Genomic DNA, 27595 nt, shown 5'->3' with positions numbered 1-27595 from the left:
GTGTGAGGGGCGATACTGGGAGTGTGGAGGGCGAGTGGGTTAGAAAGGAGGAACTGATTACAAGGATACACATGTGGCCTCCTCCCTGGGAGATGGACGGCAGAGAAAGGGGGGAGGGAGACTCCGGATAGGGCAAGATATGACAAAATAACAATGTATAAATTACCAAGGGCACATGAGGGAGGGGTGAGCGGGGAGGGACGGGGAAAAAAAGAGGACCTGATGCAAAGGGCTTAAGTGGAGAGCAAATGCTTTGAGAATGATTGGGGCAGGGAATGTGCAGATGTGTTTTATACAATTGATGTATGTATATGTATGGATTGTGATACGAGTTGTATAAGCCCCTAATAAAATATATATTTTTTTAAAAAGACAAGCTTTTAAGGCGCCAGGTGCTGTTCCCTCGGATAGCAGGGCACCATCTGTCTTCTGCATCACTCTTTGCTATGACACCTATATCTTCAGTGAGCTCTTTATGAGGGCAAGTATTGAGTACATCCACTTTGAAACAATCTTTAATTTGCTTTTGTCAAATGGAAACCCAGGTGGCATAGAGGTTACAAGTTGGGCTGCCATCAGCAAGGTCAGCAGTTCAAAATCACCAACCCCTCTTTGGGAAAAAGACAAGACTTGGTGCCCCCATCAGAAGTAAGCGATCAGGCACTCTCGGGTCACTATGTTGGATGGTCACTGTGCGTCAGCATTGACTCGATGGCAAAGAGTTTGGTTTAGTCTGTGTTGGTGAAATGAGACCTGCTCAATTCGTGTTGGATGTGTTGATTTCTGTAACGCAGGCAAACATTTACCTATTTGAATTTTTACTTGAAATACCAGACATTCTGAATACCTGTGGGTATATTTTTAGATTGAGTTTTCTAAGAGAGTTACTCAAGTGCCAGCACCCTTCTCTACCCTTTGCAGTCATCTCTAGTCCTTTCTCAGAATATTCTTCTCTGTATTCTATATGTGTTTCCTACTAAGTAATTTTGATTGTGAGACTCCACTACTCATGTTATGTAAAGTCCGGATTCTGCAGACATTTATGTGACCCTGAGACAAACCTTTAAATTAGAGGGTAGAGACAACTAAACAGAGTCGTGTCTAAATGTTTAAGAAATACAGTCTTTCTTCAAGCGTTCTTTTTAATGTTAGTTATGAAGACGCAAGTTCAATGTTGTTTACTTTAATTCTACATAATAGCTTTTATAGATTTTCTGCAGGAAATATGATGTGCTTCTCTAAGTCTTCTGTTTTGTTTTCTTTTTCCAGTTACTGGCTGACAAACAAAGTTCCCATCAAAAGACCCAGCACAGGTCTTCTAATGTATACACTTGCCACAAGATTTTGTGATGAAATCCACCTCTATGGATTCTGGCCATTCCCTAAGGATTTGAATGGAAAAGCTGTCAAATATCATTACTATGATGATTTAAAATATAGGTACTTTTCCAATGCAAGCCCTCACAGAATGCCATTAGAATTCAAAACATTAAATGTGCTGCATAACAGAGGCGCTCTAAAACTGACAACAGGAAAGTGTGTGAAGCAATAAAGCACAGTGAAAAACAAACAAAACTGAATATGCACTTCTTTTCTGAAGATGCATCCTAAAATTCAAAAATAGGATCCAAACCAAGACTGGTTTCAACATCTGCCAAGCAACTGGAAGATTTGATGTAAGACGTCGATGAAAAATCAATTACCAGCTGATGAAATGCCTGAAAAATGCTCTAAAAATTAACTATTTTGACTTCAAGGGTCCTAGTAAGTGCCACTTCCACTAAGAACACAGCTTGAATGTATAATCAGTAGTGTTTACAAGATCCAGCAATGCATTCATCGTTCAGTAAAGCAACTCCGTCCTCACGCTGGGCTGCCCCTGTGAAGCCAAGCGCACTGGAAGAAGAGGATCCCGGGACTCAACCCCGCCCTTGGGGAAATCAAACCATCCTTGGCGGCCGAGATCGTGAAGGAAACAGTCTGAGCAGTGACATCCATAAGATCAAGCCACTTACGTAAATGCCTTCTGTCAGGACTCTGAGTCTGATCGTGAATCTTATGTTTTTGTTAATATTTTTGTTTGTGTTCTGGAATCTCTTTGGGTTTGGGTGTTAGGGTGCTTAAAATTCCTTTCTCAGATAAATATGAAGGACATCATCTTAAAATAATCATTCAAAGCTTTTTTTCTTAAAAGAACAATCTCACAAAGAGATTTTTTAAGTTTTAGTTTGCATAGCTCTAAACCTCCAAACATTGTTTTGATGGTGTCGAAGGTACCAGATGAACTGTACCACCTAGTACTGCTTTCAAAGATGCTCCATGTTATCTGAGACAGTAAAATTAGCAGAAAAAGACCCATGTACTTTTGGTACCAAAGATTATACTGATGTTTCTACACAACAAACTGTTCTGCTTTCATTAAAATGATATATTATTAATGTATTAATATTATGCTACTACTATGAAAGTGGTCACTAAGTATTTGGCTTTTTTCTAATTGCAAACTTGATTTTCATTTGAATGAAGAGTTCCACATAAAATTTTTTGTGGAATCTCTTAGTCTAGAATAAATGTTTAAATGAGAAAGTTGAAATATGACTTCAAGGGATTTAATATTGTCCACATCATTCAAATGGAAAACCTGCACACTCCATATACCATTGTTTAATTTCATAGAAACAATATGATCAATGCAGTGTTTATTCCATAGCAGAGGTGATCGATTTAAGAAGTTTAACAGTGAAAATATGGGTCAATATTTTGCACTTCAAATTTAATATTGTTTATAGTGTTCTCTATGTATTTCATTGTAGGCATATTGCCACCGTGTTTCGTTTTTGTAAAAACAGCAACATTAAATTACTGAGGTAAAGTGATGTTCAACATTCATGTACAACAGACTTGAACGATATGCCAACTTTCTCATCATTTCGTCTACACTCGTAGGTGATTTTTATGACAAGTTATTTCGTTTGAAAAAGAAAAGGAGAAGTGCTGCATTCCCACTTCTACTCCCGGCTGAAGCAACGTGATGAGACTTCTTCTTTTTCAGAGAAAGCCGTCGGGGGAAAGCAGAAACAGCACGGGGGATCTATTCTCTTTTTTGTTGTTGTGTTTTTCGAGAAGGCAGCCTGAGAAAATGTATTATATCGTGCTAGTTCTTTTTCTATATATTTACCGGAAAGGGTGTACACAGGTGAACACTTCTCAGTATCCTTCAAATTTGGTATCTTTTTTTAATATGGCGGAACTTTAGGCTACGGAAGAACCCATTTTCTCAGAATCGTGTGTCTCTTTGAAAGCAAAATAGAAAGCTTACAGAGAGGCAGAGCTGAAAGTGCTTAGAACATTGACGCCTGTCGTTACGCCACTTACCAATTTCAAAAGTTGAAAGTATTAGGTACCTGCTAATTGAAAAGTCCCATTTATTTTCCAAATTAAAAGTAGGTGACTTTGAGGACCTGGATTTGGAATATTGGCACATGATTAGTGGATCAAATCACCTTTAATTTAAATTCAACGGGAGCTTTAAAGTCACAAAGAAATTCTTCCGTACAAAATCCTTCAGAGCACCTGGTCAGGGTGTGTATTTCGCAATCACATCAAGGGACCTTGCCATTTTGGCTGCTTTTTCAACAAATGTACTTAAACCGTTTTAAAGGCCACAGCAAAGGCTTCCCAACCCTCCACTGTTCCGTGCATTGATGTTTATCCCATAGATGCATTGAGTAGTGCCTTTCCAACGTCGTCATATTGCTTTGTTACCCCGTGCTTTGTGTTCGCTAAACACGCTGCCCAGTTCTAAACATGTCCAGCATAAAAAACAAAAAAACAAAAAAAGGGCTTCAGTATCGACTGAGACTACTTTTGTTCATCTCAGGGAACTTTCAATACTCTAAAATGAATTCAATTAAAGCATTTAGCGTTCAAAGGAGACAAATTGTATAAGGCCATTTCATACCCTATTGTATACCTTTCCATCCTGCACCCTTCCCCACCCCAATGATGTGCTGTGGCCTTCTTACAGGGACATGGCAAGGAAATCATTGAAGGCTAACAGCAAGATAAAAAAGCAATTTAGGTTTATCCCATGAGGGGGCATAAGATACCATGACAAAATCAATCACAAATACATACTTGAATTATTTGTTGTTGTTTTTCCTCCCCTTGGGATAGTATTATATGTTCACAACTTTTTATTTTTTTTTGATATATGATTTAGCCGTAGACCTGGCAATGCTCAGGCAGCAATTGTGAAAATATTCTGGTACATCAGAAAACATTGTTGTTACTGTGCTGTTGACATCAATAAGCCAGTAGTAGATTTTCTGGGCAAATCTTAAGATTCAGCTCAGAGGACTGATAAAATTGCCGTGGAAGGTGCTGGGCATTCAAATGTCTTCATATATTGTGTATCATATGAATTGTATATCAATTGCTAATGGGAATTTCTACATATGCTTAGAGAAGCGATCTATTTAAATAAGGCTATGGTAGTGTACATACCAACTAGTTATAAGCTACAGAGGGGGGAAAGGGAATGACAAAGTAATTTATTTCTAACTGAGAGAGTCATAATGCACATGATGTGGCATTGGGTTCATGAAGGAGTTGTTTTCATGTGGCTATTGTGTGGAGTATTCTCGTTGTGAAAGGGATGTGGGAAGAGTTAGATATAGTTAGTTGGTATCTCTGCAAGTTTGGAAGTTTTCCCATCCTACATTACTCATATTCTAATGTTTTCAAAATTGAGCGAGTGAGAATTATTGTTCGTATTTGAAGAAAGTCCAAATAAAGCCCACCTAGAAATAGATATTTTATTATATATGTGCTATAGATATATCTATATAGTACAAATAGACATGTGTGATGCATATATACAGTGTTATATATGTGTATCTGTGTGTATGCACACAGGGTCTGTAATATAAACACATTAGATTTGTGTTATTTTAACATCTTCAGAGTCTGCACTGTGAATCCCTCTGGAGATATACCCATTTTAGAATATAGAAGTTCTTTTGAAACTTCAGTCACTAAACCTGCTTTAAGAGGGAACTACTTCAAAACTAAATTCTATGTTGTTCATAGCTAGAATTATAATGAAGGTCAAGTATATCCAAAATTTTACACAAAAAAAGTCTTCAAGCTGGTAATATATTTGAAGTTTCAGATTGTGGTTTTAGGCCTCCTTGCGTCTCTCACATAAGTAGCACTTTGTAATAAATGCTGTTTCTTTGAGTAGCAAAAGCACAAGTGTTTCAAATGTGTATAGCAGGAACATGGGAGTTTACCGAGCTAGCATTGCTGCACAGGATCATTGCTACTGAGTATTTCTTATACAGTTTGTGGAGTTGAAAAATTAGGTTTATTCTGTCAAGTTCATTCTGTTCAACACTGTTTCCCTAAGTTTGTGTATACCGATTGAGTATTATTGTTTTATTATTTGTAAAATTGTAAAATAAATTAAATCTCTTTTTTTTCCAAAAATTTTAAAATCTCTTATATTCAAGGCTTCTATTCTACGTATGTGTCAATCCCAGGTGCTGCAGCTTTCACCAAAGTGCTTGTCATGGCCTACCCTCCGGCAACACACACCTCACCAGCTCCTTTAACCAGTATTCATGAGACAATGAGCTATATCAAAAGACCCATCAGTGCCAAGAAGGCCTTACTATTTTAAATGTTTCATTTTGTGATTGATGGGAGGAAGTGATACAGATGTTGTGGTCATTTGTATCCAATTTATGTTCTCACTGACTGCTGACAGTGAGTCATTTCAGTTTCATAGTCTAAAGACCAATGGAGTCTTCAACTGTACGTGCTCTGCTGCTGCCGCTTGACTAGTGATTTCAAAGCCTGTGTTTGCTCGACTGGCTACTATTGACGCTTTGCCTCTCAGGACATAATCTGAAAAGCTCCATGTCTATTATGTTGCTAAGACTTTCTATAATTGGCAAATTTATGTTTTTAAACTCTGCCTTGTTCACTGAAGAAATCATTAACTGTAACGTCATGAGGTCACGTTTAGTTATTCAACTTTTAAACATCTTCCGGAGACCCAGAATAAGCCATTAGCATTAACAAGTGAATCCAACTATGCCTGTCTTATAGATTATTTTATCACCCAACATTTGCATTTAGAAACAATAGTAAACATTCTACTAGCTGACTTTTTTTTCATATGAATGACATCCATCTGGCAATGCCAAATGCCAAGGAGCAAGGCAAGAGTAACACTGTCTGTAATAGCTTAGTTCAATGTCAAGTTGGGTTGGCATAATTCTCAGTGGTTTGACAGTTGTGCAGTCATGTGATTTGGAAATAATTTAATAAGCGTAGCAGTTAAGTAATGATGTAGCACTCCACTTTGTAATTTGATATAATCATCTTCCATTTTCATTCAACACCAATTTTTGCTTACCAGCATGGATTTTAGAACTGAATCATGTCAATAAGTGAGGAGTGGGTTAACAGATATTTGTTTTTCATTTTGTTTACAAGGGTCTCTCTACTTTCAAATATCCACATGCAATGAATCATTTTATATTGTCAGACCTCATCATGCATAACGACTACTTTTACATTTAAGAAAGATGCGTCAGGTCTTTGGTGAAAGATCTGTTGACTGCAAATTAGTATTCTAAAAGAAAGCAGTTAAAAAGAAAATATTTTATCCTAGTTTCTGTTATATAAATACTATTTTAGAATAGAGTAAGAGTATTATTCCTTGAAATGTGCATAAATTTGCTAAAATTCTTCTCTTTAGCCTTGTTGTTTTAATTGACAGTGAGATCCTTTAACAATTCACTGTGAGACACATTGGTTTTGGGACTGTTTGCAAATGAATGGGTTTTGGTGACTTTAGTTCAGGATTTACAAGGTACTACAACTTTTCAAAAACTGAGAAGTCTGGCTATAAAGAAAATTAAAATCTATAACCAAGAATTCTCAGATGTGTTAGACTATTGTACTTTTAATATACGTTGTTGTGAGGTGCCAGTGAGACTCTACGCACAACAGAATGACATGCTGCCGGTTCTGTACCACCTTCACAATTGCTCTGCTTGAGCCCATTGTTGAGCCACTGACTCAGTCCATCAATCAATATCTATGAAACGTATATTAAGATATGATATAAAACATTCTTATTTCACACCAACCTCTTCAAAGAATTAAAATATTCTTATTTGTCTAATAACAATACACATTCCTATAATGTACTAAATAATCTATAATATAAATATAAACCAATACTTTCAGCTTTCTCTAGCCTATATACTGTTTTAAAATGTGGGTTTTGAAATGATTAACTCATTTTGAATAGGCAGAGCTACTTCTGATAGGTTATTGAGATTTATATTTTTCTACTTTTTATTAGGCTGTGATTAACTGAATAAAGATAGCCCAATTCATAAGGACTTGTAGTCTAATTTTAGTCCAAAATAGATGAGGGGATACATAAATAGTAACCATAACTTTTATGGGACTTATTTAAACCTGGCCTGTCTTATTTGATAAAAGTAATGTTGTCTCTAGGCCAAACATTATTCTAAGTGCTTTATAAATAATAATGGATTTAATTCAAATAAAAAGGCTATGAGTTGGTTACTGGGAAACCAGCATTTTCACAGATGAGGTTTACAGCAGAGTCAAGTTAAGTGACTTTCTCTAGGTCACCCAGCTCAGACCTGACAAAATCCAGATTTGACCCAATGCCATCTAAATTTAGTGCCCCTCCACTTAACCAAATACATTTTGATGATGCCTTTCCTTACAGGCAACAAGTTTCCTGAGAAACTGAACTTTGCAAGTAGATGCCTGTTTTATGAGCCCAGATCTCAGGTACAGGAAAGTCTAAAACCAGGTGCCCTCCAGTCAGTTCTAAACAAGAACTCATGACTCTCTTACTCAACGTTTTATTTCCCCAAAGGTGAAAATGTTTGTCAATTGTAATATTGTCAAACATGAAAAACATATCAAACTGATATTTTCATTTATGTCCAAAATATTGTCAATTTTTAGGTAAATGACCACTCACTCAAATATCAATCCTAGCACAGCTACATTCTTAAACATAATCTCAAAACTAAATCTTATTGCTCATATTAAGCAACACATATCAGTTAGCTTGAAGGTAATAAAGCACAAGGAGAAAAAGATCTTTCTATGAGGTGCTAATTTGTATTTTGTAGTACATCAGGATAGTGTAGAAAGCATGCTTTCACTGTCCCTCGGACTCCAGCTTGCTCAGCGCTCAACACCACACAGATGACTAAGAGTGCGTCTGCCACACCTGCCAGTGCTGCCTCCTTGTAAACACACTCAGCTGGTAGCAGATGTTTCCCCAGAAAAGATCACTGTCTCTGGAGCTGTTCTGCTTTGCATTCTGTGTTAGCTCATCACCATGGATGGGCACAAGGTCACTTTATCAAATGGATTGTTGATCTCTTAGGTGCAGAACAACAAACAGCAGGTTCCATCATTTCATATTGAATATGTACCCCCCAGGAGTGTTGCCAAAGACTCATCTCATATGGAAGGAGTTCTCTTTTTGTCTTTTTTATTAAAATGAGATTATGTTAGAGATTAAAGGACCCCTGAGAGTGCAAGAGTTTAAGCATTGTGCTGCTTGCTAACCATAAGGTTGGGTGTTCCAACCCACCAGCCACTCTAAAAGAGAAAAACGAGGGTGCCTGTTCCTAGAAAGATGGGTAGTCTCAGAAACTGTAAGTGAGGAATCCTTCCTGTGAGGTCATGCCCTGTGACTTAGAATTAAATATGAGGACCTTCTTCAATGAGAAAAAATAAGTGTCTTTTTTGCTTTAGCATGGTAACTGATGCAGTTAAGTTAGAGTGCTGGTGGACTGTTCTAACAACGATCTACATAGTTCTGTCTCTTGCTTTCTCTCAAAATTCTGCTCATTGATTAGTGGTCTGATTTTATTTAATTCGATAGGTCTTTAAGACATGACTTTCATATGTGCAGTTAGAAGCTTTTTAAATTGTACCTATTTTCAAATCTTCAGAGCATGTAAAACTCTATGGTTATGTTTAGTCAATAATTAAATTTTAAACAGCTCAAAGCATTTATTCAATTATTTATATAAAATCTATGGTTACATTCATTTAATAAATAGAGTATGACCTGCTATTAGACATTCTAATAAATAGGAGAAATGCCTTTCCTCCTGATTGCCGCTAAGTACTAGAAGAGACACACCCAGTAATAATCACCTAGGCAAACAAGTTCTGTATTCAGGGATATTGGGGAACACTGGGGAACAGTAATCTGATGAACATGAATCCAAGCCTACAAAAATGAAGAATCAAGGAGATGTCTTCTGAGTGGTAGCTATTGAACTGACTGTTAAAGGATATCTGTAATTCAACCAAAGTCATTTGTGCCCATAACATACACTAGAAGAGCTAACAATTTTTACATTCGTCCAGCTTTATTTTCATGATTGGAATGGCAAACATTACAGCAACTACAGTCACCAATGTGTGTAGAGGTTTATTAAACGGAACAGGCCACGGAAAGTTTCAGAATTCTAGGAGCATTTTGAAACTATTGAAAGAGCCTCATTTATTCTGCATAAAATGTCTTGGGCATATCTTCCTATAACCTTGAAATTTTCTGAGCATAAAGCACAGGCCAAATTGAGTATGGTTTTAGTTAGACATTACATGCAGAAAGCAGTGGTATTTTCAGTATGTTTTATTAGCCCAAACAATAGATAGAAGACATAAATGTTTTAAAGAAAATGGAAATAGCCAACAATAATTGCTTACGGAAATTTTACAATTTCCACTTGTCGTTTTGGACAAATTTCCCTAGCAATATTATTGAATAACAAGTTTAAAGTAAAATTGAAGTCATCAAAACCAAGCGAATGCAGCAGTATAATTGTCCATTGCAGAATTTCCAGCACCTCATATATGACTATCTGAATATTGACTTAGTGTTTCCAAACTGAAGGGCTCTTTTGTGCTTGACATAAAAACGTCTGTGCTTGACTTATTTTTGATTTTGTGATGTTTCCAGAATTTAAAAATCTACATTTGCAAGCTCTAAAGTGTAGAACGGAAGCTTTCTCATATTACTTCTTATTCAGTGACAGCTCCTTCCCTCCCTTCTGTGGGCTCCTCAATGCATATACATTTGTAAAATGTCATATATTTTGATATTTTTGTCTTCAGCAATCTTCTCTTTTCTCCACGCCCTCTCCCTATACAGTTCACCTACTCTTATGCTTTGCAAACTTTGTAATATGAACTCCCTAGAGATGACAAGAAAACTATTCATAGGAAAAAGTGTGCACTATTATTATAGACTATTGTTAAACCTCAGATCAAAGGTGTTTTCATGCAAATAATATATTTGGGCAAATGACTCCAGGAGTCAGAAGGAAAGAGCCAGAGAAAATGAAGTAGGAAAAGAGAGAAAGTCAATACAAATACCTGTTTCAAATTGAACGTGTCTGTGAAAAACTAGTGATCCATTTCTGCTTTAAAATCAAGGACCCTTATGACAAGTGTCTTGCAATTTTTCATTTAAGGGAAGAAAGGAAGAAGAAATTATCTAGTGCTCCCCATGCCCTAGCCAGTGATTCTCCATAATGTGTGAACTCCCTGAACTTCTTAGCGGCAACATGTAAATTCTGAGCTAGCTCCTGAAGAAGAGCTATACCCATTATCAGAGAAATATTCATGACTGAGCAATAGAAATGAAACAATGTGTGTAATATATTGACTCATGAATCAGTGACTGGAAAAATAAGGGAGACGGAATGTGAGACTGTGAACCAGGTGTTTAAAACATTTCTTCCAGCCTAGTCCATCACTCAGATAAACTTGTGCTCCTCCTTAATTATAATCCACAATCAAGACTCCAAGTTAATAGTTCCTAGCTCTACAAAATATTTTACAAAAGAAAACTGGTTTAGAAAGATAAGCCAATGCTCAGCCCACTGCACCACGATGCATCCTCATAGTCCTTTAAGTTGCAGCTGATCCTAAGGCATAATTGACAATTACTAGCTCCTTCCTTCAGCTCCCTTGTTAAAATCACCGCATGGTAGCAGAGATGGATTGTTTTCTTAATTGGTGGCTCAAATCTTCCCACCAAGGGTCAAAGCCCATAAATTCCTTTGGTGGGCGAGGATTCCTACAAGTGTTCATTCAGATTTATTTCTAGGTATTGGAACACCAAAATGTTATCTTCTGAGTTCTGGAGATTCTTCTCTCCCCTGTTGGATAGAAGCAAATCTCACTTTTATTGTGACCGGTGTCAACCGCTCCTGCCAAGCTGAGAAATCAGCTCTTGGATCACTGGCATGAGCCCGAAGCAGTGGCACCGGAATCTTATCTTCAAGTTTAGTGGAGTTTTGATTGTGTCTCCTGATTCAAACAGGCTCCAAGGAACCTAGGATTCCCTATCTGTCTGAGACTAAATGGTGGCTCCAGAACAGACACGTTTTCAAAATGGGTTCATTGAAACAGTAGGGAAAGTCTCTGATGACGACACATTCTCCTTCCAACTCTGCTCAACGGGAATCTGCCCCCGTAGGAGCGCAGCTGGGTTATGCAGCCGGCGTGCGTTTTCAGTTCACATCAGCATGTTTGGCTGTTATCTGAGAAGTAGACATATATTTGATCCTAGAAACCCCTGTAGGAGATCATATATGTAAGGTTAGAGATTTAAAAAACAAACCAACAAATAAAACTGTTCAATAGAAGTCACTGACAAGGGATTTATGACTGCCGATTCATGCAATTGTTTTATGCACCCAACATTCATTTAGGCTTCATTCTGATCTCTGCTTTCGCGTCTGCTGGATCTTATGACTCGGCGTATGTGATACTGCCCGACTCAATGCTGATGGCTGTAGGCACGCAATTACTTGTAGCTCTGTGCTCAGGCATTTGGTTTAGACCAGCGCCTATCAGTGTGCACAGACTTCCTTCTAAAACTGCAAATAATTTTCCCCAAAGGAGCTGCTCCAAATGCTTTTCCAAAACCTAGAAATTTGCGGTGCAACCTTCCTTGTGACTTATTCCTGAAAATCAAATAGCAACGTTAGCTCCTACTAGAGTGTCTAGCACATTGACCCACGTGAATCCCAAGGCTGAAGTGATAGGGCAGCATTCATTAGAGCTCAGGCAAATTGCAGACTCTCTAATCTCCTGACAAGAATATCGGATTGACTTCCCCCAGGGTATTAAATCTACCTTGAATATACAGTGCCCCTCAAGGTCTGTTCCTCAGAGGAAGGGTAGAGGAAATCAATCATTAAAAATAAACATAATAAATCAATAAACTGCATAATAGTTTAGAAAATAATAAATGTGAAAAATAAAGCAAACAAATGAAATATTTTGTAGATAGTATATTATAAATTTAAATTACGTAACTAGGGAAGGTGTCAATGGAAAGGTGATAATTGTGCAATATTAGAAAGGTAAATAATTAGCTGTGTGATCATTGTGAATGAGGGGGAGTGCGGAGTGGAAACCCAAAGCCCATCTGTAGGCAACTGGACATCCCCTTACGGAAGGGTCACAGGGAGGAGAGGAGCCAGTCAGGGTGTGATGTAGCAACGATGAAATATACAACTTTCCTCTAGTTCTTAAGTGATTCCTCCCCCCCACTATCATGACCCCAATTCTACCTTACAAATCTGGCTGGACCATAGAATGTACACTGGTACAGATAGAAATTGGAAACGCAGGGAATCCAGGACAGATGAACACCTCAGGACCAGTGGTGAGAGTGGTGATACCCAGAAGGTGGAGGGAGGGTGCACGTGGAGAGGGGGAACCAATTACAAGGGTCTACATGTGACCTCCTCCCTGGGGGACAGACAACAGGAAAGTGGGTGAAGGGAGAGGTCAGACTGTATAAGATCTCAAGTTATCAAGGGTTTATGAGGGAAGGAGAAGCAGAGCGGGAGGGGGAAAATGAGAAGCTGTGCAGAGCAAATGTTTTGAGAATGATGAGGGTAATCAATGTACAAATGTGCTTTAGACAATTGATGTGTGTATGGATTGTGATAAGAATTGTATGGATTGTGATAAAAATTGTATGGGCCCCCAATAAAGTGATTAAATAAATACAAATTTAAAAATAATAATTAGAAATGTGGGTAACTAATGGTTAGATAATTCTAGGTAGAATGAACAGCCAATGATGAGACACTAAAATGGAGATTAGTTAAAGAACAAAGAGACCAGTATAATGAGGGAGGAATGAATGAAGGCAAATTTAGTAGGAGATTTAATTAGAGTAATAAGAGAATAATTCAGAAGGTAGAGCAATATGGTTTCATCTGATAGGTCACCAAAGGAAATTTTATTTTATTGATATATATAAAAAATTTTATTTTATTGGGGGCTCTTATAGCTCTTATCACAATCAATACATATATCCATTTTGTCAAACACATCTGTACAGATGTTGTCATCGTGTTTTTCAAAGCATCTTTCTACTTGAGTCCCAGAATCAGCTCCACTTTTATTTTTAAATAGAGTAAACCCTAATTAACATATTGCCATCAACGTGAGCTCTATGTTGATAATAGGTTGCACAGGGCAATGGTGAAATCAAGCAGACATGGTTACAGGTTATTTTGGTGATCCAATATAGAAAGAAAGGTGGCTTGGACCTTGGTGGCAGCAATCTCAAAGAGCGATTCAGTCAAATTTTAGATATATAGTTTCTGAAAACTAGAGCCAAAAGTATTTCCTGCAAATTAAAAACAAAAAGATGTAAGAGAATAGTATGAGTCAATAGTGTTTCTTCATATTTTTTTGAGCATTAGTAAGAATGGCTATGTCAAGTTGGTAGTTCTATATATGAATATGAAATCTAGGACAAAAATTCTGAAATTAACTTTTTTAAATTAAAATATATATATTTTTCATACAACAGTGTGCTTCCCATGACTACCTTTCAAAAATGTATATGAGAGTCCAACTATCAGCAGAAAAGCTTCACTTATCTCAGCTGAAGAGAACTGTGCTAACTAGGATCATGTCACTCTTAGGTTAGTCCACGTCCAGTAACTAACTGATGTAAGACTTACAGACCTGATCACCAAGTCTCTAATTCCAGAGGTTCCCATGACATTGACTGCGGATCCGCATTAGATTTTGACTTCTCCCTCTGCCCCACCGGGCTTCCTCAGTCTTCAATCCGCTGATGGTGAGTCCTGCTGCTTATAAAACTCCATCTCAGAGTCTGCTTCCAGGGGACCTATCCTGAGTCAGTTTTTGCTGAAAATGGAAAATAAACCAGGTACATGCTCATTTTACGAAATGGATAGTTTGCTACGTTTCCAGAACTGAGGAAACTCATCCCTTCGCTGTTGGTAGGTGGGGCAGAGATCCCTTGTGGCATAAGACGCTGTTGTGAGGGGCTGTCGAGTCAGCCGTGACTCACATGGACCCTGTGTCCAACAGAGGGAACCACGGCTCAACCATGTGCCATCTTCACAACCGTTCCTATGTCGACCCCAAGGATGCAGCCACTGTGTCCATCCACACAGGGAAGGCCTTCCTCTTGTTCACTGTCCCACCAAATATGTCACCCAGTGGATTGTAGATGGTAAACTGGTGCTAGATTTCAGGACTAAGGGAAACAGTACTTATGAAGACAATAGGACTGGTTATTGTTCAGAATAAAAAACTATTGCCTCAGAAAAATATAATGAAACAAGCAATTGAGAAATATTATGAAACACAGATGGACTCAGGAGCTCTGAATTCACTGTATTCACTGTATTCACTGAATACAAAGAAATCTGGGAACCAGGTTCAAAATGTACCGATCAGAGCAGTGCATCTCCGAAGCAGCTGAACCATGCACTGTGAGGGGAAACAAAAAGAGAGAGTCTGACGAAGGACTCTGACACAGATGCCTCCCAAAGAATTGAAGCCCCAGATTTTCCTGAACTACACTGAAGTGTCAATAGCTCTTGAAATAACTCAACATCTCAATCGTGCTTACTAGTTAAATCGTGCGGAACATGAAGCATATGAAGGGTACAGCCATGCTCAGGGCTGTCCTTCTGTGAGCGCCTGAGGGGACCTGCACAGTCAGCCACTGAGTGATGATGACATGAGGAAGAGTCTGTGGCAACAGGCCAGAAGCTTGACCTCGTCCAGGCACTGACTCTCCTTTTCTGTGAAATCTCTGTTTTTCAGTCTACACAGTAACTGGAGAGAGTATTGTCCTTCTAGTGGATTCTAACATCGAGATATGCAAGACTCAGGAAACTGATAAGAAGTAATTTTGTGTTGTACTATTGATTCCAGATCATCGGAAATGTGCAAAGGATTTTCACAAGAAATCATAGATACCATGATCTTCCATGATAATTTTATTTCATGTTTATTTCATTCAACAATATGTAGTTTATCATGCATGGCCATAAGTTCAATAAAAGTACAACCATTCTACTCTATGTTGTTCCTCTCTCAGAACGATCTTTGTGGGCTTTATTTCTACTGAGGCGCTTAGTTATATCTCTTTCATTTTCACTATTTTGGCATCTTGTGTATGAATGCACATTTTGGAGTCCTTTCTTTTGAAATATCTGGATGGGAAAAAATACTCCGAAAACACTCTGTTTCCAGCTATGCAGATGCAAAGCGGAAGGTTGTTCTCCTGTGTCAAGCTGTGCCCACATGCACACCTGTCGGTCTCAAGTCGCAAAGTCGTGTTAATTACAGGTTGATTCTCCAGGTAAACATCTTCCCTCACAACAAACATTTAATTTCACTCACTCAAAAATAAGTAGGGCGCCTTAAGGAGAAGTTTCATTCAAGGTGACAGGGACTTGACTGTATTGTAATGACAGCTATCGTTGATCAAAATGTGGTTTTCCATTACTTACTGTTTATCTACTTTTCAGGGACATGTTTATGTTTTACCTCTTCACTCTCATTTCGTGAGTTTTAAAATCCATGGGCCAAACAACATGTTCTGTTTGCGAAATGTTTTCTGGCTCCTTAGTGCAATCAGTCCTTCCTTTGATCTCTGGACTATTCTAGAAAGGCACCCCAAACAAAACCACTCCCTGCTGAGGAGCCAATGCCTTATGGTGACCCTGAGCCAGAGTAGAACTGCCCCTGAGTTGCTGAGACTCTATGGGAGTCAAAAACCTCGTCCTCCTCCTGAAGAGCAGCTAGTGGTTTCTAACCGCCCACCTTGCGGTTTGCAATCCAACACGTGACCACTACACCACCAGGACTCCTTTGAAAAGTGCCAATTTTCTTGTTTGAGTTTTACCGCAATTGGTTTATACTTATCACAGTACTATCCACACTTTATTATTACTTGTCTCATTTTCGCTCCATTGCACAAGACTGTAAGTCTCAGCGAAATCACATTGTATCTCTACAATACTTCTCATTGATGTCTGTAGATAATATGTAATACATGTTAGGTCCTTTTGCTTGGATGGTGTTTTTAGTTTCATTGATTCTAAGAAAAGATGTTCCGTTTTAATTTCACCTAATTTATTACAATAGAGGATTGCTATGATTCCACTCCCCTGCCCTCCAAAAAGGAAATTTATGATGACAATGCTTACATTTTCATAAATTTTATTTTATCTATACTGTTCTATATTGAAAAGAGTGAATGATAATAAGAAATGTGAAAATGAGTTAGCTATTAACCTCCAATTAGTTGGTCAGACGCTTTCAGTCACAACTGTAATCTCAGGAAATGTTGCCAAACATCTATCCATAAAACAAGTTGCTACAACATGAAAGTTGACCAACAAGAACTCAAAATACGTTGTTAACCAGTAATATATTTTAATACTAAGTTAGTCACAAAGACAATCTTTGCATCTTGAGAAGGAATATAATTAAGTTGTAGCCAGGACAGAAATGATTTCTTTTGAAATATTTAGTCTGAAAGATTATCATTCCCTATCATTTATGAGAAAAAATTTAAAACATGATTATATAGTAAATATAAGTGTAAAAAAGTAAAATAGATCTCCAAGATGTGTATATATTTTTTAATGTAATGGTCATCAATTGTTACAAATTGTGTCACAATCGCTCTGCTTGTCTTTTCTATTGAGTAGTTTTGGCCACAGCAACCAAGCAGCCTTGACAGAGCACGAACGGTTTGAGGAGTTTCTAAATCTAAAACGTACTATTTACAATTATGAATAACATCTCAGAAGGCACCAGGCAAGGGATCCAGAGTGTGCACCGTTATATCTGAAGAAGCAGTGTCGCAAGTTCTGTTTAGGTAGAAAATGTATATACACATTAAAGGTAGAAAATTGTTTGACCTGCTAACTATGTAGGGACCCTGTTGCCACAAAAGCGAGCTCCCTTCCTGTAGTTAGAAGCATCCCCCTTGCAAACTGCAGGTAGCCTACGGTGCTTCCCTCAGTGCCGGCACTGTAGAATGTTTACAACTTGTGGCAGTGCTCAAAAGCAGACAGGTTGGACGTGGCTGTCACCTCCATGGGCCAGATAATGCTGATAATGCTTTTATTAAATTAATCACAGTGATTAAAAGCTAAGCTCGGCTACCTAGGTAATCAACAGTGACCTCCTGAAAGTGGCTTCATGAACCTTATTTTTCTGTTTGCTTGTTCACGAGCAGCAGTTGTTTCCCGTGGTTACCCTGAAGCTGATTTCAAGCAGGACACCACACAGACGGTCTGTTTTGCACTGCGATGATCCCCTCATTAGCATACCTTCCAAATCAAACTTCTCTTTCTTCCTCTCACTTGGAGTGGGTGCATTAGGTTGGTTTCTCTAGTGAAGCGAGAAGAGTGATGTGTGGTAACCCAACAGGACAATGTAGAACTATTCCCCAGGGCTTTAAAGGCTGTGAATGTTCTCCTGTGGAGTGGCTGGTGGATTTGAACTGCTGACCTGATGATGATTAGCAAGTATTTCAAAGCATACCTACCTATGCCATCAGTAGATGCTAAACAAATTATATTTGGGAGAAAACATTTAAGACTCCGAATTGCAATGATGTTCAGGTCTTTAATTTCGATAGCTCTGTTAGGGCCTGTTGAGTGATGGGACAAAGCTAGTGGCACTCACACATATGTATGAAAGTTCTATTTCAGTGAGCAGTTACACATCAAACAATATCCCATCCAAGTCCTACTCAGTCCACAAGTTCAGGACTAGTCCATAAGTCCCGCTTCAGTCTCACACAGCCACGTGCAATGATGCAGGAAGATCACAGGCTGATGGGTGCAGAGTCTGTGTATCCAAAATCTGTGAAAAACATGGTAAGGTTTCAGCAGCTCTCAGGGTGGCCAGTGAGCAAAAAGGCAGAGAGAGAGAGAGGGAGGGAGAGAGACCTCCAAAGAGTTATATATCTCTGTTGCATCTCCATGTGAAGTCATCAGGCTGCGCCCTGACTGACAGGCTAAACTCTACAGTTACACTTTTATATATCTTCAAGTTGACATGAAATTACATAACTACCACAATAGCCAATACAGAGATTAAAATAAAAAAAATTTTCCACTCCTTAATTTTGAACATTGGAATCCAGTTTATGTATCTAAACCTACCCATTTAAAAAAATCTTAAATTCTTCTTGCTTATTTTCCCATTCCTATTTTTTACATCATGACTTAATAATGAACTATATTCCAGGTTCCATTGTTCATTCATTCATCTATTTAACTTTTTAATAGAGGTCTATAAGATGGCTCCTCTGAGTCAAGACTTTTTAGAATCTCATTGTACCAAGTAGTCACTTTGACAACATGGAGTACCTTATAAAGCCAAACAGAGCAGTTACAACAAAAAGCAGATATAGACTTTCAGATGCTAATTGCAGAATATCACTATTCAAATAATTCAAGATAAAGTTTGCTTGCTTTAGTAATGCCTTTCATCTCTTCTTTTACATTTGCAGATAATCTCCTTCAAGAACATCTAAGACACTTGTTCATTTTGTTAGATCTACATCAAAGGCTAGATGAGGTTTAGGTTTCTCACCTTGGAGAAGGTAGCATTGCATTCCACATCATTGTATATTGTATATATTTGTATATAAATTCTTACTTGAGTTAATTCTAAAAACTTATTTTCAAGAGTCCATGACAATATCTTGGACTACATTTCCCAGAGTCCTCATCCTGAATCTCCACCTATGCACCTAAGCAAGGAATTCTCAAAAATATAAGGCCGAGCTAGTGTACAGTACTCCATGCATGCTATGTCCAAATCTTCACCACTCTCTGTTGCCCTGTGTCAATAATATAAAACAGGTGAGAATAAATGTTTATAATTAACACCAGTAAGAATATATGTTTTTTTCCATGAAACAGCTGAGTTTGAGTTAGAGTTAATTTGCAGGTTAAAGACTATGGAAAGATAAAATTTTTAAAGCAGTAGTTGATTTTCCTACTAAGGATTGTACCCTCAGCTAATAAAGAAAAGAGGGGGAAAGAATAAAGCAGATTTTTTTGTTGTTAATCTTTAACAATCTCTTTTTTCTCTTTCAAATGATACTTAATTTCAAGGAGGCCTCAGTAGGCTTCTAGGGAGTGTTGGCAAAAGTTTCAAAAGAGTGGAAAAGAGTTCAAATTTAATCCAGGTGGTTCAGCCAACCCTGGCTGCAAATCATTAAAGGTGGAGATGGAGGGTTGGGGCATGGGAAATATTATACTATAATAGGGAAGTCCCAGACAAACAGATCTATAAATAGATATGTTGGTTTCACCAATTTGCAAAAACTCCTTTAAATGCTAAGCAGATTAAAATGTCATGAAACTTTCACTCAAGAAAGTGAATAAAAATAATTTATCTATTGATAGCTGTTTATCAGAAGTTGCAATGTCTTGGGTCTTAAAGGCTTGAAGATAAATGAGCGGCCATCTAGCTGAGAGGCATCTAAGCCCATATGGAAGAAGCACACTAGTCTGTGTGATCATGAGGTGTTGATGGGATCAGGTATTAGGCATCAAAGACCCAGAACAAAAAATCATATTGATGTGAATGAGCGGAAGGGTAGAGAGGAGACCTAAAGCCTGCCTGTAGACAATTGGACACCCCCTTACAGAAGGGTCACAAGGAAGAGACGAGCCAGTCAGGGTGCAGTATAGCACCAACAAAACATACAACTTTCCTCTAGTTATTTAATGCTTCCCCTCCCCATCCCACGCCACCCCACTATCATGAGCCTAATTCTATCTTACAAGTCCAGCCAGACCAGAGCATGTACACTGATATAGAAAAGGACTCACAACACAGGGAATCCAGGACAGAGAAACCCCTCAGGACCAATAATAAGAGTAGCGATACCAGGAGGGAAAGGGGAAGGTGGGTGGGGATATGGGCGGGGAAAAGGGGGAGCCAATCACAATGATCAACATCTAACCTTCTCCCAGGGGGAAAGACAACAAAAAAGTGGGTGAAGAGAGACAGTGGTCGGTGTAAGACATGGAAAAATAATAATTTATAAACTATCAGGGTTCATGAGGGAGGGAAGTTGGGGGCGAGGGAAAATTGAGCTGATACCAAGGGTTCAAGTAGAAAGAAAATGATGATGGCAACATATGCGCATATGTGCTTGACACATATGTATGGATGGATTGTAATAAGAACTGCAAGAGCCCCCAATAAAATGATTTATTAAAAAAATCAATTAGTTCTTCAAACTTGGTTTGCCATTTGCAAATGGAAGTCATTCATAGCTAGGTTTTAGTGCAATAGTACATCTAAAATATAAAACTATTCTTTAGGATAAATATGAGGGTGCTTTAAAAAGTTTGTGGGAAATATCATTATCTCCCTTTCCCCCCTTCATAACCTCACTCTTAGTATGTTCTGACATTCACATCAAAGATAAATACATATGTACACTAATCCACTGTCAAACCTATAAATGTATACGTGATAGTTGCATCATCTGGTGTCAGTTTGAGGATTCGGAATGAAGGGGTGGAGTCTAGTCTTTCAATCAGATCATAGCCAATGAGGCCACTGTGTGGGCATGGCCTCCTGAGGATTCTGGGAACTCCTGGGAGGTGGGAGACAGGAGACACTCTCTCCACTCACTTTCTGGGAGAGATTGCAGCTGAGAAGACACACGGAACTATGCATGCGAGTGCCTTGAATTGGAGGAACCACATAGAGACCCCTGCTAGCACTAAGATGCTGACATCGCCCCTGAATCCACAAGATTCCCCACCCACAGGCCTGTGATCTTCCTGCGTTGCATAGGTTTTGTGAGTCTGAAGAGGACAGTATAGATTGGTATATCAGGTACATGGGCTAATATTAGACTTATGGACTTGATCTGGACTGGGCTGGGATGTTTCCTCAATATTCAATTGCTCTTGTATATTAAGCTCTTTTTATACACATATGAGTCTCCCTGGATATGTTTCTCTAGTCTACTTGGACTAACAGAGTATAAACATATACATTTATACCATATATACTTGTGTATAAGTCAAGTTTTACAGCATATTTTCATGCAGTTTTTTTTAACTGAACTAGATCTTTTTTTTTTTACATTTTATTAAGGGCTCATACAACTCTTATCACAATCCATACATATACATACATCAATTGTATAAAGCACATCCATACATTCTTTGCCCTAATAATTTTCAAAGCATCTGGTCTCCACCCAAGCCCTTTGCATCAGGTCCTCTTTTTTTTTTCCCTTCCCTCCCCGCTCCGCCCTCCCTCGTGAGCCCTTGATAATTTATAGATTGTTATTTTGTCATATCTTGCCCTATCCAGAGTCTCCCTTCCCCCCCTTCTCTGCCATCCCTCTCCCAGGGAGGAGGTCACATGTGAATCCTTGTAATCAGTTCCCCCTTTCCAACCCACTCACCCTACACTCGCCCAGCATCGCCCCTCACACCCTTGGTCCTGAAGGTATCATCCTCCCTGGATTACCTGTGCCTCCAGCCCCCATATGCACCAGTGTAAACCTTTCCCAGTCTTCTCATATAATACTCGCATACAGACATTTTAATTAGTTACAACTGGATTGAGGTGGTGCTCCACTTCAGAAAGTTAAGGAGCAAGTGTGATGGTATTTATATTCTCCATCCCATATTATTCAGTCTTGCTTTTCAATTATCTATTTATCTTAGAAAGTGATAAGTTCTGAAAGTAAGTATTGTGTGTGTGTGTGTGTGTGTGTGTGTGTGTGTGTGTGGAGGGCGGAGGGTGTGGGGGAGGGATTGTCGGGTTGTGGATTAAATGACCCCACCTGTGGCAGTTAGGTAATCTGTTGTCAATTTGAGACTATTTAGAGTAAATGGGGTGGAATTTAGCTTGTCTATCAGGTCACAGCCTGATGACCTTATTTGGAGGAGCTAAGGAGATAAATAGTTTGCTGGAGGTAGGACTTACACTCTCTCCCTGTGAGACATTCCTGCTGATAAGACACATGGAGCTAAGCTAGTGCCCTGGAGCTGGAGGAGCCATGTTGAGACCCCTGCCAGTGCTGAGATGCTTCCACTGCCACTGGATCCATAAGACTTTCCACCCACGGACTTTGATCTTCCTACATTCAGCATCATTGCATGTGTTGTGTTAGTCAGAAGAGGAATTTATAACATGCTATCAGACACATGGACTAATGTTGGTCTTATGAACTTGGCTGGGAAGTTTTCTTAATATACTACTACTCTTTATATAAAGCTGTTTCTTATACATATATGACTGTCCATGAATTTGTTTCTCTAGTCCACCTGTACTAACACCACCTATTTTTAACTAAGAGAATTCTTTCTCATATGGAGTGTATTTAGGCATAAAATTACAATCATTTTGACATTAAATTCTCACTATCCTTTTTCTCCAGTGTGATATATTTACAGATATTTGTTACGATGCTGACAACAGCCTTTCCTTAAATGTGATTTTCTTGTTTACTTTCTCCTCTTTCCTCTACCATCCTTTTCCAGTAGTAACCTTCCCCTCACCTTCTGTATTATGAATTGTCACCTGCATGCAAGTATAATCTTAAATTAAAAAGAAATAGGAAAATTAACATTGTTTCTGCACCAGTGGTTTTTCACAAAAATAAAGATTAAGATAAGAGGCTATTGGTACAACCACAGCCCTGCTTTGCAGGTTTCAAAGTCAATATCAAGTGATAGGTGGCATTCCTTCACTGTACAATGGGTCGCTGGAGCCAACATTGCTCTAAAAGGTACCAGTGGTCCAGACCTGCCCCATCTCTAATCTTCAGTTCATGCAACCACTGAAGGCTCTAAGTACTACACACAGTCTCTTGAGCATTTAACGTTGCCCTGAAAACTTGCTCCTTTCTGAAGCATATAACGCCCCTGAACTTGTTTGCCCTTTGCTCTCAGGAAAAGCTGACACGCACAACCTCAGACAATGTAGCCTAAAAGGAGGCGTGCTGACTGCATTGACTGCTTTGAAAGTCTCTTCTGAAGGAAGTCTGTCCTCAATATTTTCACAGCCCTCGGTGCGATTGTACTGCAAGGTCAACCCTGTGAACAAGTCCTGCGGTGGAGACAGGAGAAAAAGATAAGAATATTTGACTTCAAGCCTCCCAGTGATTTTCATTAAAAGATAAATCTACCTCAATCTATTTTCAGCCTGGGTTTTTATAATGCAGTAATAAAAGGGGCAGTGTGAAAAAGACTTTATTTCATCCACCACATATTCCCTACTGCTAGTTCTCAGTCTATAAATGCATTTAGCAAGTCTACAGGCAATTGGGGGAATGCGTAGCATATGGTGGGTTTGCAGTCAGGTGAAATATTGCTCATTCGGGTTAGGAAATTCAAGTTCCGACTCTCCCAGAGAGAGCTTCTTTGTTCATTACCAAGAAGACAGCAGAAGTCCACTTACTTTCCGTCGGAGTCTCTTCATATGAAGTGACACCATGATCAAGGGCTGCATGGTAGGAAAATACAATAAGCGGCCGAATGTTACCTGCCACTGCAAAGCTGCACGTCAATGCACTGAGCGTTTGAGCGATCCTGAACAGAGGATTTCGGGATGAGACCCTCCTTCAGTAGCTATGTCCTGCGCACATTGCCGAGCCAGATTTAGAAATCCACAGGTATCAAGTTCACCAGAAAGGGCACAGTTACATGGAATAGGAATTATTCCAGTAGCAAAAATCAATTGGCCGCTGGTTTTCCAGAATGACATATAAAAAATGACACCAAACTCACTGGCATCGAGGTTTCTTTCTAACATGATATGGATATAGGGGTATTAACTGGGATATTTTAAATGTCCAAGTAATTGATCACTGACTAACTAAAGAAATACTTGTTTTCATAATTTGCACTTCTCTAAAACATGCATGGTGGTAGCATTAATGGCAATGAGAAACATTGAAAAAAGTCCGTCTTACAGGCACAAAAATATTTTCATTCTAATAAGGTCTTACAGTCCTTGCAATTTTATTTCACAGATAAGAAAACTTCATATACCTTGTTATTTTTCTTACATTATTTAATATTCCTGTATTTCCATAATTTTATAATTACTTATTTCTGTTTTCCTTTTTCACCTCATACTTCTGTCTCCAAAAGGCATTCACTAACCTATTTATATCGTAAGCTTCTGTTATAATGTAAGTAGTAAGATTATTATAAAGGCATTTTTGTTTGTTTGCTTTTAGGTCATATTTTATTTGAATAGTCACTCACATCAGTGAGCAGGATGACAGGGAAAGATTTCCCGTGACTTATTTCTTGAACCACGGTGGGTTTGCAGGTGATATGCTGCTACATAATCAGTGTTACCACCAATACAGGTGTGCGCCCTAGAGCAGCAGAGCCAATTTACTAACTCCAAATAAATGAAAAATAGAAGTTTATCAGAAGGTGATGAGACAAGGCAAAATGCTCAAGTGGTGATCTGGGCAGAGCATGTGTACAGTCCATGAAAACTTGATGGGACTACATTTCCCAGAACCCCTTGCTACCCAAATAGAAGTTCCCATGTGCTAGGGAACCCCATGCTTTACTGTGCTAGCAAGGATTTCTAACTCCTATGAGATTCTAAATAAAAATCATGTCAATGAGGACTCAGCCACCCTATAGGACAGGATAGAAGAATGCTCTACCCTCCCACCACGCCCACCCCCATGGGCTTCCAAGACTGTAATTCTTTACAGAAATAGAAAGTCCTGTCTTTCTCCCAGGGAGCTACTGGTGGTTTCCAATTGCTAATCTTGCAGATCACAGCTAAATGGTAACTACTAAGCAACCAAAGCTCTTTGTGACGCCCTATGTCTTCCAAAAGTAAATCTATTCCTTGATAGGACAAGAATTTTATAAGCTAATTCCAGTAGCAAATCTTGTGAGCCTAGTCAGGACAAAGACAGAAAGAGGGACATTCCTATCCGTGATGGAATCAAATCAGAGTCTTACCCAGGCAAGATAATGGGTGGCTGACAATCACTTGCCATTCTGCATCTTCTCAGACTTTGTGGTAAGAATCTAGCCAAATTCCAGAAGTGAAAGAAGCTTTGCTTAAAGTTTTTTCTTCTCTCTTCTCAATTGTGGTTTGGAGTTTATTAGTCTATGGTCTGGCACTTGAGCTTATCCCCTGGCTGACCTCTGTAAGGCCTAGTTAGAATGAAATTATTTTTGTGCCTATAAGACTAGCTTTTCTCAATGTTTCTCTGTATTTGTCCTGAAAATTAGGTTGTTGATTCCTTGAGATCATGCTGAAGTTTAAATGTCTTTCTATTCTGCTGCTCTGTATTGAAAATGTATGTTTTAAGTGGAAAAGAGAACATTGCATTTCCATGTTTTAGAACAATTTTAGTTAACTCTATTCTTAAATGTAAGTGTTAAGTTTCCCGGTTGGGGAATACCTCGGGTTCTTGGCTTCACATGAGAAAGAATTCATACCGAAGCCTGATTTGTGATCCAAATAAAGGATGGAAGAAGTTTCAACTTTACAGTCTCAAAGGAATGCACACTACTTCGCAGAAGTATATCAACCCGCACATAAGCTGGGCTGGGGCTCCCACTGAACAAGGTTAAATTCGGGGGTCTGCTCACCCACGCGTGGTGACACAGGGAGACCACGGCACAGCCGAGTGGGCACAGGAGCAGGGTCAAGGAGAGAAGGTGGAGGGGCGAAGGGGAAAGGGCTCCCGCCATACATTACGCCACAGTGGACTGCTATCAGGTTGGCTCTCTGATACCAACACTAAATTCCACAGAGAAGTCTAAGTGGAGGAGGAGGAGGGAGAAGAAGAGACTCAATTTTCCTTAAGGATGCCAGCATCTTTTCCAAACCGGACCAACCTACTTGTTTACTCAATTCCAGTTCTCCAAAGGTAGTAAGGTGAGAGTTCAGAAGGCCCAAGAGAGTCCTTAAAGCAGGGGACTGTGTGCCCGCTCCCAGCCTTACCCTAGTGTAGTCCAAAATTTATCTCTGAGTCCCACAGGCCTGAAAGAAGCCCTGAAGATTTGTGTCACTGTAAACCTAGATTTGTACTAAGGGCAAGTCTTGCTCAGTGACAAATTTTTTACACAAGCCCCACCAGCTATTCGGGAAAAGCTCCGCAGTTAGTGCAGAAGCCTGAAGGAGTTACCCAAGAAGTGATGGTCACTAGTGCCAATGTCACCTTGTCCAATGAACAGTAGGGGAGGGAGGTCCAGGCTCAGAAGAAGGAGAGAAGGAAGAATATCAGGCAAGTGCAGGGACTGGCTGGTATTGTTAACCAACACCCATCGACTGCCTCTCAGGTTTCCCAGTTCCCTGAACAAGGCACCAAGTGCTGTGTGTGCCAGCGTCTGGGCCACTGGGCAAGGGATTACCCTAACCAGAATATGCCTCCCCAAGGGTCATACCACCACTGCAAAGAAACTGGTTATTGGGCAGCCCTCTGTCCTCTAGGAAACGACCAGGAGGGGAGGCACCCGCAGGCTAGTGTGCAGATACTAACTGAAGATTGAAGCCACCCGGCCCAGACAAGCAAAGCAGCAGGAGATAGCTGTAACTGGTCCAAAGCCTTGGGCAAGCAACCAATGTGGCAGGGAGGTCAGTAAATTTCCCCCGAGATACTGGGGCTGCCTACCTTGTTTTTACCTCCTTCCCCAGATGCCTGGATCCATTATTCATGGGTGAAACCATGGAAATCATTGCTCTCAGACCCCTCAGAAGCAAAGCACACAGACCAGTACTACTGTTGGATGGTCTTAAGATGGTGCTCCACAGAAAACCCTCCCTCAGACCCACAGCAATCTTTAAACTAGTAAATACTTTCACACAATTCCTGTGTTTAAAGTAAACTGGCACACATGCCTGTCAGTCCTAAGATTTCTTTCCTAAACTTTCAGTGACAATAACCCACAAGTCCAAGGGCACTGCTGTCTCACAGTTCCGCCCCTGCCTTACCTAAAGTGTTTCCCTATTTTGTTTCCTCCTGAAGTTTTCAGGTCACCAGCATCTCTGAGCCAAGTGTGCCAACCACAGGATCACCAGCTCCTGGTTCCCCCCAACCTCATACAATGTGGGCCCTGTGTGGTTACCCCTCCCAACAAAATTGGAAGGGTGTTGACTCAAAAGCCCACATCATACCCCTTTGCCAGCAAGAAGTAGCTAGAGATGT

The 27595-nt window shown here is 39.3% G+C and overlaps 1 protein-coding gene across 1 annotated transcript in view; it reads left to right on the top strand.

Annotated features, from left to right (window-relative positions):
- ST8SIA4 (ST8 alpha-N-acetyl-neuraminide alpha-2,8-sialyltransferase 4) overlaps window positions 1–5490 on the top strand; it is a 142388-nt gene extending 136898 nt beyond the window's left edge. Inside the window, exon 5 of the mRNA XM_075541313.1 lies at window positions 1270–5490. Coding sequence (XP_075397428.1) covers window positions 1270–1552 — 283 coding nt within the window. The 3' untranslated portion in view covers window positions 1553–5490. The remainder of the gene's footprint in view (window positions 1–1269) is intronic.
- Window positions 5491–27595: the final 22105 nt, after the last annotated feature.

The sequence above is a fragment of the Tenrec ecaudatus genome, chromosome 2 (assembly GCF_050624435.1).
Source record: "Tenrec ecaudatus isolate mTenEca1 chromosome 2, mTenEca1.hap1, whole genome shotgun sequence".
NCBI classification, from domain to species: Eukaryota; Metazoa; Chordata; class Mammalia; order Afrosoricida; family Tenrecidae; genus Tenrec; species Tenrec ecaudatus.
This window is presented reverse-complemented; position numbering and strand designations above follow the sequence as displayed.